At 38.7% G+C, this 13,779-nt stretch overlaps 1 protein-coding gene across 5 annotated transcripts in view; it reads left to right on the top strand.

The window, feature by feature from the left end:
- LOC136858376 (synaptic vesicle glycoprotein 2C) overlaps window positions 1–13,779 on the top strand; it is a 277,164-nt gene that overhangs the window by 26,141 nt on the left and 237,244 nt on the right. For all 5 annotated transcript variants that reach the window (XM_067137872.1, XM_067137876.1, XM_067137873.2 and 2 more), the window contains exon 2: window positions 9,402–9,455. In XM_067137872.1, coding sequence (XP_066993973.1) covers window positions 9,402–9,455 — 54 coding nt within the window. The remainder of the gene's footprint in view (window positions 1–9,401; window positions 9,456–13,779) is intronic.

Genomic DNA, 13,779 nt, shown 5'->3' on the forward strand with positions numbered 1-13,779 from the left:
ATGGCAACCCATTCAGTCACTCATTTGTCTAGTCCAATAGCACTCATTTTTGCTAGTAGTCTCTCATGATCCACTCTATCCAATCGCGATACAGTCCATTTGACCTCCAGAATCCAAAATATCTGCTATATCTTGCTGGAATCCTACAAGTTGAGCTTCAGTGGAATAACCTTTCTTAAAACCGAACTGCCTTCTTTTGAACCAGTTATTAATTTTGCAAACATGTGTAACATAATCAGAAAGAATGCCTTCCCAAAGCTTACATGCAAAGCATGTCAAACTTACTGGCCTGTAATTTTCAGCTTTATGTCTATCACCCTTGCTATATACAGGGGCTACTATGGCAACTTTCCATTCATTTGGTATAGTTCCTTCAACCAAACAATAATCAAATAAGTACTTCAGATATGGAACAATATCCCAATCATTCCCTTTAGTATATCCCCAGAAATCTTATCAATTCCATCCGCTTTTCTAGTTTTCAACTTTTGTATCTTATTGTAAATATCATTGTTATCATATGTAAATTTTAATACTTTAGCATTAGTCACCTCCTCTATCTGGACATTTTCCTTGTAACCAACAATCTTTACATACTGCTGACTGAATACTTCCGCCTTCTGAAGATCCTCATATACACACTCTCCTTGTTCATTAATTATTCCTGGAATGTCCTTCTTGGAACTTGTTTCTGCCTTAAAATACCTATACATACCCTTCCATTTTTCACTAAAATTTGTATGACTGCCAATTATGCTTGCCATCATGTTATCTTTAGCTCCCTTATTTGCTAGATTTAATTTCCTAGTAAGTTCCTTCAATTTCTCCTTACTTCCACAGCCATTTCTAACTCTATTTCTTTCTAATCTCCACGTCCTTCTTAGTCTCTTTATTTCTCTATTATAATAAGATGGGTCTTTACTATTCCTTACTACCTTTAAAGGTACAAACCTGTTTTCACATTCCTCAACAATTTCTTTAAACCCATCCCAGACTCTGTTTACATTCTTATTTACCGTTTTCCACCGATCATAATTACTTTTTAAAAACTGCCTCATGCCTGCTTTATCAGCCATATGGTACTGTCTAATAGTCCTACTTTTAAAACCTTCATTTCTATCACATTTATTTTTAACTACCACAGAAACAGCTTCGTGATCATAATACCATCTATTACTTCTGTTTCTCTATAGAACTCATCTGGTTTTATCAGCACCACGTCCAGGATATTTTTCCCTCTAGTTGGTTCCGTCACTTTCTTAATTAATTGCCCTTCCCATATTTACTTATTTGCCATTTGTTGGTCATGCTTCCTGTCGTTCGCATTTCCTTTCCAATTGACATTTGGTAAATTCAGATCTCCCGCTACAGTCACATTCCTTTCCATGCCGTTTCTCACATAGCTGATTATCTTATCAAATAATTCTGAATCCGTGTCAGCACTACCCTTTCCCGGTCTGTACACTCGAAAGATATCGAGTTGCCTATTATGTTCAGAAATGAGCCGTACACCTAGAATTTCATGTGTGACATCTTTAACGTTTTCGTAGCTTACAAATTCTTCTTTCACCAGAATGAATACTCCCCCTCCCACCATTCCCATCCCATCTCTACGATACACACTCTAGTTTCGTGAGGAAATTTCTGCATCCATTACATCATTTCTCAGCCATAGTTCAACTCCTGTTACAATATCTGATACATATATATTTATTAAATTACTTAATTCTATTCCTTTCTTTACAATACTTCTACAGTTCAACACTAACATTTTTATGTCATTCCTACTTGACTTCCAGAACTCTGTACTCTCACAAACGCTCCCTAAACAACACCGTTTCCCTGAATGTACCTACCTATTATCCTTAGAAACAAATTTCCTAACTTATACGTACCACTGCGATTTAAGTGAAGGCCATCTGAGCGCAGATCCCTATCTCCTACCCACCCAATAGGATCTAGAAATTTCACTCCAGTTTCCCACATACCCACTCCATAGTCTCATTTAAATCCCCAATCACCCTCCAGTCAGTATCTCTCCTACACAGTATTCCACTGAGAAGTTTGTTCAGGCAATCACAGATAAGCATTCCTAGAGCCAGAGAAATTAACCATACGCAGTTAAAATCTTTGGCCTGGCCTGGAATTGAACCCGAGGTTAAGTGTTCTGGCTATTCATCCAATGAGCCAGACTTGTAATTTACTAATGTCTCATGTACAGTATTTAATACACAACTCTACAAACTGTATGTCATGACTGGCAGAAGGTATGATTTGAAATTTGTTTCTTTTGTTCTTGTAGAATCTGCCTCGTCCCAGACTAGATTCTGCCAGTGTTAGAAGAAATACGGTCATTTGGATACTCTGTTTTATACCTTTATACGTTTCCTTTATTGAGTCAACACTTCCAACAAAACTAAAGTTCTTAACATGCTCAATTCTCTCTCAAGTGTGAGGTTATTCTGAGTGCATGTTGTATTCATTTTCATTGCCACTGTCTTTTGATTGCTCACAGTCAACTTACAGTTAATTCTTTAAACTTGCTGTTCCATTCATGACAAATAACCAAATTTACTTTCGGTGGTTCTTCTATCTAAACAAAATTTGACAAATTACACTCATTATCTAGAAATAAATATAAAATTAATAAAATCGAATGCATGGATAATTGACGTTAAATGAAATGAAAGACTAAAAGAAGTAACACAAAAAATGACAAGCATATGAAAAAGAAAGAGGCATATGATATACCTTGAACCTACATTGCCACTTTTATAAAATCATATCAAGGAACAGCAGCGAAATTAGAAATGAGCGCATGGTATTGTATAGACGTTCCTTTCAGGTACACTGTTTTCATAAATCTATGGACATTGTTGGAACAGCAATGAAAACTACCCGTTTCACTCCTTCTCCAAATTCTCAAACCGTATATTTAGAGATTCAGCCAAATTCACAGCAATCACATAGCATAACAAAAGGACCATTCTTCTTCGTTTTTAAAACGTTCACCGCCTTCTTGATTCACAATAACATTGCTTGTCCAGACGCAACATCCTCCCACCTTTGATTTTACACTGTCAAATCAAATTAATTTACACATTAACAAGATATATTAAACAAAATTTCAAATGCAGTTTAAGTTCTTTCACTCAAGAAAACGTGAAGGGATGTTCACTTTCCTGCCTGTCCTGGTAACTTTGGCACCTTGCAGGGGGTACCAGGATCTGGAGACCTTGGAACAGGTACCTTGGTATTTTTTGTGATAACGTCTAGTGTTGCGTCTTTACCTGGGCTTATGGGAGAGAAACAAATCTCCAAGGGACAGATGTGTTGTATTGGCCGGATGAATTCTCCAGCAGCAGTTTTCACCTTCACTACTCGTACTACATTGTCCTTCCCGGGGAACACCTCTGTTACTCTCGCCAAGGGCCAGTCCATTCTCGTCATGTTGTTATTGCCGATCAGCACAACATCTCCACACTTTATCTCTTCTCTCCTACCCTTCATGTCTCCTTTCTTGTGAACGAGTTGACCTAGATACTCCAGTCTGAATCTCTTCCTCAATTCTTCTCTCAGGCGATGTTGGTATTGCAGCCTTTTTGATAAATGAATATTATCAATGGAATCGAGATCTGGCACTCAAACCCTTTTGGTATCTTGTATGTTCATTGAAGGTGTCTGCATGGTGGTTAAAATCACAGCATGGTTAGGTTGCCCGAGCGTTCTTTCCATTCGTCCCATCACAACCCATCCTAGTCGAGTTTCCACTGCTGTGAGCCCACATTCCATTTCTTCAACTTTTCCAGTAAAAAGCTTTGCCACAGCGTCCGCAGTTTGATTCCACGTTGGTTCAGCTCTTTCAAGCAAGTCGTTGACGAGAGTCGAGATATGGATCCACATATTATGGGCTGGTCTAGTACCTCAACGTTGCTAGCGTAGTTTCCTTCCAAGCTTTCTAAGCAGATGCTGTAACATCGGTGCTCCGTTTTCTTGATTGAGCTCCCACCAAATAGGACGTGTTTTACCATCTCAGTATTTACATGTCGACACCTCATTTCTTCTGCAATCTTCTTCAGGATATACGATCGTTGTGAACCTGAGTCAATTACTACCCTTACGTTCCGCTTTCTGCCATTTGCAACGAGATTTCCCATGAGTGTTTGAAGAAATACCTCTGAGGTACACTGACTAGATAAACACGTTTTGTCGTCTTCATCATTTTTATCTTCGACAGATAATTTTTTCTGTGCATTTTCTAGATTTGGACACATGACTGTATAATGTCTTTTGGAGCAGATTATGCAATTTACTCTCTGCTAGCAGTCCTTTGCTCGATGACCATGTTTTAAACATGCGTAACATCCTCTCACTTTCCTCACCAAGTCTTGCTTGTGGCTAAGGGATAATTTTTGGGCATGGAAACAATCCTTACTCTCATGAGTTTTATCACAGAACAGACACACAACACGACTATTATTCTTCTCACCAGAAAATAAATCTGTTGCAGTAATCATAACATCACTGTCGTCAACTTGCTCTCCGTTGTTCTTCTATTGCTTAATATCTCCATGAACTTTGAAGCCAGCTTTTGCTAGTGCTATTTTTTCTTCACCCTCAGCTTCACACCGCAAGAATGCTAAAAGACGTTTCAATTGGTCTTCATAGATTCTACCTTCTTCGTTCCCTTGTTCGACTGCTACAGGGTTCCTTAACCACGCCCGAAGTAGATCTTCTGGAATACAGGATTCCACAAGTGGAAATAGCATCGCTGCGTATTTATCTGATGTCATCCCGATTGATTCCAATGCTCTCAGGTGTGCTTCTAACTTATCGTAGAGATAAGCTATTTCAAGCCTGGCTTGGGTCTCTGTTACATATTTTATCAAGAGTTCTAGTAGCTCTCTCACGTAATATTCGGTCAACAATTCTTCCATACCGAATCTATTTTTTAAGCTTTCAATAGCTTTGTTATAATTTTCAGCAGATGCGGGGAAACTCTCTACAATCTCTCTGCCTCGTGAACCTTCTACTGTAGCCTGAAGAAAATACTGAAATTTATCTGCATCGTCCATATCCCCGTATTCGGCAATACTTTTAAACTGATTCCAAAAACCCATAATGTCTTTTATATTTCCACTAAATTGTTTCAGCTCTATTTTAGGAAGTTTAAGTTTTCTCCTACTTGAGTTTAGGGATGAACTAACCGACTGGGCACCACTGACTAGTCCTGTTTGAGCGCATTTTGTAACAAAAGTTTCCATCTTTACCTTAACACTATCTATTTTTTCTCTATATGATTCTGCAGTGTTATATTCTGTTTCAAAGTCAACATTTGCATCATCTAACATCAACGTGGCCATTTGATTGTCTAGTTTATTAAGATCGCCGGATAACCTATCTAACATAGAAAACTTTGATTTCACTTTTTCCTCATTCGGATTCTCAGAATCTATTTCTTGTGTAAAACTGTCATAAGTCTTAGTAAAACATGCTCTCACCACTTTACGTTTCTTAAGTACTGCCTCCATTTCTTCCGTTACGATAATAGACCCATAATAAACAGATTGAGACTCGCCAGTATCTGCGTTATTACATCACGTCGAGGTCACCAAAATTATGTTGGAACAGCAATGAAAACGATCCGTTTCACTCCTTCCCCAAATTCTCAAACCGTAAATTTAGAGATTCAGCCAAATTCACAGCAATCACATAGCACAACAAAAGGATCATTATTCTTCGTTTTCAAAACTTAGTAAAACAATTCTTGTCCAGACGCAGCAAACATAGTGTTTATAGGGGATATCCACGGGTTTGTATCTCCATGGGAAGTGAATTATATATTGATAATGATTAAAATTAAGTCTGATTAAATTTACTGACCAGCAAAAAAAGTGAAACATTGTATGTTTCAGACAAAATTTAATATTAGTCCATTTGAAACTGTGGAAAGTTTCAAATATTATGACATTACAACAATATGTATAACTTTTAGGTTATCCAGCCTGTCGAAACTGAATTTTAATAAAATGGATAAACTACCTAAAAAAGAGATCATATGAAAACAGTATTTTCAGGTGTATAATATCCATACGACCACTGAACAGAGAAAGTCCAGGGTGAATAACATTTCCTAGGTTCTCTCCAAACTCTCTCCCGTCCATCTGGTTTCCTAAAGGGAATCTGGATTCATACGTAAATAGTAATGACCTCTACAACTCCACAGTGCAGGTATAATTCTGTCACCATATGTTTTCTTTTTGCAGGTAGTTTAAAAATTAATTTATGCAAAATTAGTTTCGGCTGACTTGAAGAACCTAACAGTTATAAATTGACTGAGTCGAAACTGAAAATAGATGACTTCAGATATCACAAATTACAACCATATGACAATATATATTTCATTTATTAACCCATTTGAAAAATCTCAGCAAAATAATTAATAAAATCATTGATCGTGACCATCACAACAGTGCACCGACACGAATTTGTAAACGTCAAAACCTGGCGCTCTGCAGTACTGTAATTTCTCCCTATGCTTGAACACATTTCCATTGCCTCAGTAACGTGTATTACCAACTCTAGCCGCAGTTAGAACTGTGAATCGATGTGGCATGCTCAAGATTCAATCTCGAATGTTCTCTCGAGATATGAGCTCCCATTCTGCCTGAAACACAGCCCGAAGATGAGCCAGTGTGTTAGAGGAACAACTTCTATAATGTCACTCAGGAACATCCCAGATATGCTATATGGAGTGTAGACTGAGCCTACAAGTAAGCCACACGATGCGCTCATTCCGGATTTCATCCAGTAGTCACGTAAACCGAAGGCAACATGCGGGAAAGTGTTGCCCTGCCTTAGTATATCGTTCTTGGCAATGAGAGGTGAAAAATGCACCACGTAATCCATAAAAACCTCCTCGATGTATCAGTGGACAGTCAGACTCTCGTTCTCGACAAATATAAGCTAAATGCGGGGGCATCAATGATAATCCAAGCCCAAAGCACAGCAGAACCTCCATTGAACAGTGTCCTTGCAGAGTGTGAATAACGTTCCCTTGGTCCTCTCAAAACTCTCTCCCCTCCAAACAGAAGCTGGATTCATCTGTAAATAACGCTGAGCTCTACAACTCCACAGTCTAGTTTCGATGGGAGTTGGCGAATTGCATCCAAGAGGGGCTCGCGCGTAAACATACGACTTGTTGCGGGCTTTTTGAACTGTAGATCCACTTCGTACAACCTCATTAATACTGTCCTTTCACTGATATTCATGCCCCATACCTGCTGAAAACGATATCTGGCTTGCACAGCTGTTGTGTGTAGATCACAAAGAACATTTACTACGTGAAAGTGATCATCACGTTTAGTAGTGCTTCTCATAAGACCAGGTCTGGGCCTCCCAGTGTAGATATTGTTCTCCCTGTGTCAATTAACAGTTATGTACACATTAGAACTAGATGCATAACGTCTGCCACATAGTGTATACTGCACCCATCCTCCACTAATGCATGGCCCTTGCTGCATTTTTAGAAGACAGAGCCATTATTACCTGACTTAGAAGCGCGACTAGCTGTTGTAGACAAGCTGCAATGTCTACAAAAGTATGTGGCATGAGATTCGACAACTATTGTTATTCTCGTTCAAAGGCAGAAAATGGAATTATTTGTGTTGTGATTGTCAGGGTCGCTAGAGTTTTCACTTATTGCACTGACATTTCTCAAATGGCCTATTGCCATATTGTTGTAATGTCATAACATTTGATTTATACAAGGTTTGGAACAGAACATCATTACTTTTTGTCAGAAATGTTCGTAAAAACCAGACACCATAAAGACTAGAGATAGGAAGTTCATTCACAGGACATTTGCACGTCCTGAAGAAATGATTAGCATCTCAGATTCAAGGTCCACATCGATATATCGGCGCACCACCACCGACTGGTAAAATGTGCCTGCGGCTCTCGTTGTCGCTATAAACTGAAGGTAATGGATCAGTGTGACTTGAGCAGACCTGTAGGATGCCTCGCAGACGTATGCGAGAACGGTACCGCCAAATTAGTGAGTTTGAAAGAGGGCGCATTATTGGCATGAGAGATCGTGATGCATCCATCCGTTAAATTGCTGCTAGTGCGGGACGAAGTGTGTTGGCAGTGCAACGGGTGTGTACAGAATGGTTCACAGAAGGCCGTAGAACACGACGAGATGGGTCTGGTCGCACCACCTAGACCACCCCGGAGAAGATCGACACCTCATTCGTTTTTTTTTTTTTTTTTTTTTTTTGTTTTGTTTTTTTCTATTGGCTTTACGTCGCACCGACACAGATAGATCTTATGGCGACGACTCATTCGAATGGCATTGCAGGACGATCTGCGTCCTTCTCGGCTCTGGCGCAACAGTGGAACAGTGTAACACGTTTTACACCATCAGGAGTGACAGTCCGTCGCCGTTTATTACGGTCTGGTTACCTGCACATCGTCCACATGTCCACCTACCTTTGACTAATGTGCATAAACATGCTAGACTGCAATGGTGTATGGAACGACGTCACTAGGGACAGGAGTGGCAGCAGATAGTGTTTTCGGACGAATCCAGGTTCTGTTTGTTTGAAAATGATGACCGCATTTGGTTCGTCGCAGACAGGGGGAGAGGTATCACATTGGCTGCATTTGCACAAAGCATACAGCGCCAACTCAAGGCCTCATGGTGTGGAGTGCTATTGGGTACAACCACAAATCACAGTTGGTGCGTGTCCAGGGCACTGAGACCAGTTTTACCTACGTGAATGACATCCTGCGGCCCGTAGCCATACCCTTTCTGCACGACACCCCAGACGCCATATTTCAGCAGGACAATGCGCGACCACATGTTACTGCACGAACCCGTGCCTTCTTGTTGTCACAGGATATCAGACTGTTGCACTGGCCCGCCCGATCACCGGTTTTTTCGCTAACAGAATATGTGTGGGATATGGTGAAACGACGGGTGCGGCGCTGTGGCCCAACGCCAACAACCCAAGATGAACTGTGGAACCAGGTGAATGCAGTATGGATGGCTATACCCCAGGATGCCATTCGCGCCTTATACGTACCGATGCCATCACGCATGGAACACATTATCAGAGCCCATGGAGGACCCAGTGGCTACTACGCAATAGGACACACGCTGAACCTAGGTGACTGAAATGCTAATCCTTTCTGCAGAACATACTAATGAACATCTCCTGTGAATATGAACTTCTTATCTTTAGTCTTTCAAGGTGTTCTGTTTTTATGAACACGAGTATACATACTTTCACTTTTTCGCACGTAAATAGTTAAAATACAAGGAACACACAATAAATTCCGTATGCCATTTCTTTTTAGAGCAGCTATACATATTAATTTATGATTTGACATTTTTGCAGATGAATTGGCCATACAAGAACCTGTGGACTTCGAAAGAGCTATTGCTCTGACTGGTGAGTGTCAAGTAATATTTCAGTACAGTATATTAAATAATGTAATTAGTTATCACAGATCAAGCAATGCATATTTATGCATTTCTCCCTCCCCTAATGACAATAAGACAAATCTGTTTTGTGCTATTATTTATTCAGAGATATATTTTTGTTTTTATACTTTTGAGCCATTTTAAGTACCACAAACTTACTTTGTATCATTGTTTTAATACTGTGAAAGGTATAAATTAGAGATGGGCGGACATAGTTTAGTCAATACTCTATACCAATGTATTGCCCCCATCATGCCGGGCTCAGCTCGCCGGAGGGCGAGGGTCTCAGAGGTAGACCGTTCGCTTATCGGCTGTGCAGAAAATTTTAAAGCAAGAATAGATGAAGGACTAGCGACAAATGAAAAGAAACTAAAATAGGTTTATACATTTATTAAAAACTATCACTCTTCCAATAAACAATTAAATTTACAAAATCTGGGACCAATTCTTGAAAATCTCTTCTCCTCGTGCTATCGTCTATAAGGAATCTTAATCAAATTAAAGCTCAACGAATGTTATTGTCTGTAATAATAATAATAGGGATCATTAACTTACTATAAATTGGATTGAAAATCAAAATACTATCTGGTATCACTCTCTCCAATAATGATAATCAAATTGCTTAAATTAAAATATTCCTTCTGGATCTCACTTAATTCTACAAGAAAATGATCATTTTCTTTCCCTTATTAAAATTATTGAAAAATGTTTAATTCAAGAAATTGTGGTTAATAAGTCTTCCTTAGACTTTCCCTTCATCAATCAATTCATTTTTATAATTATTAAGTGACTGAACTTCTCATAATTAATTCTTATTTGATCTCATATCAACCTAAACGTTACTCGTTGTTATGCAATAAGTGAACGTACAATAACTAAAAATTCAGCCTCGTGACATCAATCCACGGACGTTGCCTTCTCTTATTCAATTTATTTTAGTGAATTAGATCCTAATCTACCTTAAATTATAATAAAATCTTCTAAATATTCACAATTCATCAAATCACGGACACGCGAAAATAACGTAAATCGTTCAAAATTTGACGCGCGCAGTGGAGAACATCATCATAAAACCATTCAAGAAATATTCACAAAACACAGAATATAATCAAATCACACATCACACATTCACACATAGGTACACGACAATATTACAATATTATTTACACGAACACTAACCCATTATTATTAAATTTTGGATTTATTCCAAATTAGGGAAATCGTTCTCTAGATGACAATATGATATATATTCCAGGTATCGATCTAGAACGTGATAGAGTTAAGGTTATCACTTTTATGCAGGAATTAATTATACAACGATGTTCAAGGGAATCTTTTAAACAGAAATCATTCAAAATAAGCAAGTAAAATACCTACAGCACAGGTCAAAATATTAGAATACGCGCTTACGGTACATGAGTTGCGGCATTTATTCTTATTCTCCTACTATATCGTGGTTCTCGATTAATCTGCGCTCAAGCTCGAAGAAATTATGTCCAGTGACACATTTCTTCCAGAATGACTCTAATGGATGCATAAATTATCACACAATATATAATGTCCATCTGCAAGTCATAATCAAATTAATAGCACAGTAAAATATACGTATAATTCATCATTACTCCGTCCGGAGGATTGCCATGTTCCAGGCCTACTTTACATAAAGTGAGCACACGATAATTCTTTCCAAGAACAACCCAACATTAAACCCATGACCTTATTCAAATTTTAGCCCGTAATTAGGTTTAATTATTTTTACTCATTATTATTATTATATTTATTGACCGTGCCTAATCACACTTGCAAAGCTATCGTACAAAATTATTCAGATGACTCTAAACGAACTAAAGTCCACAGAAATGTCGTATAATCGTAGAATGAAATTTGACACTTAGAAAAACACTAGAACACTGTCCTAATCTGTCTCAATTAATTTTCAAACTATTTCAAAATCATTCAAGATTAACGCGGAGGTCATTTACTTTTATTTCTCCTGCCGTCTTAAAATTTTAGGACAGTTGAGGTCTCTCTCGATGACATTCACTCTTATCTCTAACTAATAGAACCGAATACACATTCATTCCAGAGCACAAACTACCTCCCACCGAGGAAAGAAGAATGAAAAGTCAAACTACTGCTAAACTAATAGAAAATCTAAATGAATAAGGTAAGGCTACGTTTTACAGACATTTTACAGAAAGATAGAAATATGAATTCTTAAGGAATACTCATGTGGCTGGTGTTAACTGGATTCTGGCTGATGACCTAGTACGTGGTCACATCACCTTCCATCGAACAAAGTCTTGCCCATGTCCGAAGCCTTACATAATTAGTGACCCATGGAGGAGATGAAGGTGCACAGGAAACAGTAGGATTCATCTCGGAAAGGGATAGCCATCTTGAAGCGAGCTCGAACCAACGACCTTGCTTCTTCTGAGTTCTCGTAGAAAAGCTGAAACTAATAAATGTCTTAGCAATAGTCCAGGATACACACGCGATGTTTAATAATTTGGAGATGGACACTTATCTTATGACAGTCATAAATAAACCGTAGAGAAGTTTTTCAAATGCCTGAATTGCAGTTTATTCAGTCCTCAGTGCCTTCTCTAATGCAAAGTCTCCCAGTAAAGCAAACGACGTCCAATCTGGACCGTAGCTGCATTCAGAGCAGAGTAACGCTCAAATCAAGTGTTTAGAAGTAAAAACCCTCTATCAAATTTCCTTTGGAATTACCCTAAATTCACTGTCTTAAGACGGAAGTGTGCCTCTTAATTATATCTGATTGGTGGATCTGTTGCATTCCTGTGAAGGTTGTCATTTTTATTGGCTGCCCTAGTTTCACGTCACACGACCTTGCAATTATTGATCGATTATAATCACGCTGCCCGCCCGATCACGTGGTACACACACACATGTGTCTGAAGGACACCTAACAGGAATCTCACCCTGCCCTGCTTCCTCGTTCTCTTGGTAGGTTGGGAAAACCGGTTCGCAGGCGGCTTGTTCACGCTAGCACGGGAGTGTAAAATCTCACCCTCCTGGCGATCGAAATAATGTTTCAACTCACTGATGAAATAAATCATTCGCCCTTAATAAATTATTTCCACTTTTGAAGGGGACAGTATGTATTTTCCTCAGTGCTTTAATACTCGATACTTTCATTCATGAAATAAAATATTAATATACAAATGTCTAAACCGCCTGTTGCCATTTCTTGATGGATGCAGTATTTTTACCCGTCTCTTGGCACAGGCCAGAGCAAAAGTGTAGATTCCACCGAAGTCCCAGTCTCATCCATGGCTGTGACAATATGGAAGCTGCTGGGGTATGGGTGGTGCTGAGTAATGACACTGGAGCACAACTAGTGTTTGTGTTTTAAGAAAGGTGTTACTCATAGGATCAGACGTGCTGCAGTAGTACCCTCTGGTCCATTGAGGAAAGCAATGGCAAACTACCCCTCCTCATCTTGTCTAGAATGCCTCATTTGGGCTGTGCCATTGGTTTTTGCTGTTTCCCTATAACTGCATAGCCTTTTGTGGTGCTATTTGAGGATCCAACCAGCCTCTGTGCTGATGACCTAACAGACCTAATAGACAAATGCCTAAAAACAATATTATTTATTAAACAGGCATCTTTATATCAACACGTTCGTATAATTGTAAATTAAATGAAAATATATTCTGGCTTGGAGTTCTGTTCAGTACTTGGTTACGCATCTATCCACAACCCAAAAGTTAAAAATAAGTGTAAGCGTTTGACGCTATTCCAAAAAGCCAATGAATGCTAAAACAGTATCAAGAATGCTACAAGTTTTTGTTCAAAAATACAAGCATTCTCACTCTATCGGAGTCGAGCCTACTCCTTATCTGTTACATATCAAACCTACTGTGCTAAACAATCTCTCAGAAAATACTGTTGCTGGTGGTATACATTAATATTTTACAGCTAGTTTTCGTAGCTTTCGAAACATTGCATTGGTTTTACAATAATCGTAAAGACTTGAAGGGTCTGATGACAGATCTTCTTTCAGGTATGTGGTGATCTTCAAAAGTGTTAACTGACTATGAACTTGATATGTCTTTTTCTTGCAGGAAGCTTCCATATAAACACCACATACCAGTCCATTTTCCTGGCTTCGAAGAATGGGTCAACAACAATTTTTAAAAATATAAATATCTTTACTGTGCTACTTTAGTGAGTACTTACGTGCAAACTATAATTTCGCCAATGATTTGAATATACAGCCTATTCAAATGGAGTTACAAGCTTACCCCTTCAGTCACAGATTCAGA

This window comes from Anabrus simplex, chromosome 1, assembly GCF_040414725.1.
Source record: "Anabrus simplex isolate iqAnaSimp1 chromosome 1, ASM4041472v1, whole genome shotgun sequence".
NCBI classification, from domain to species: Eukaryota; Metazoa; Arthropoda; class Insecta; order Orthoptera; family Tettigoniidae; genus Anabrus; species Anabrus simplex.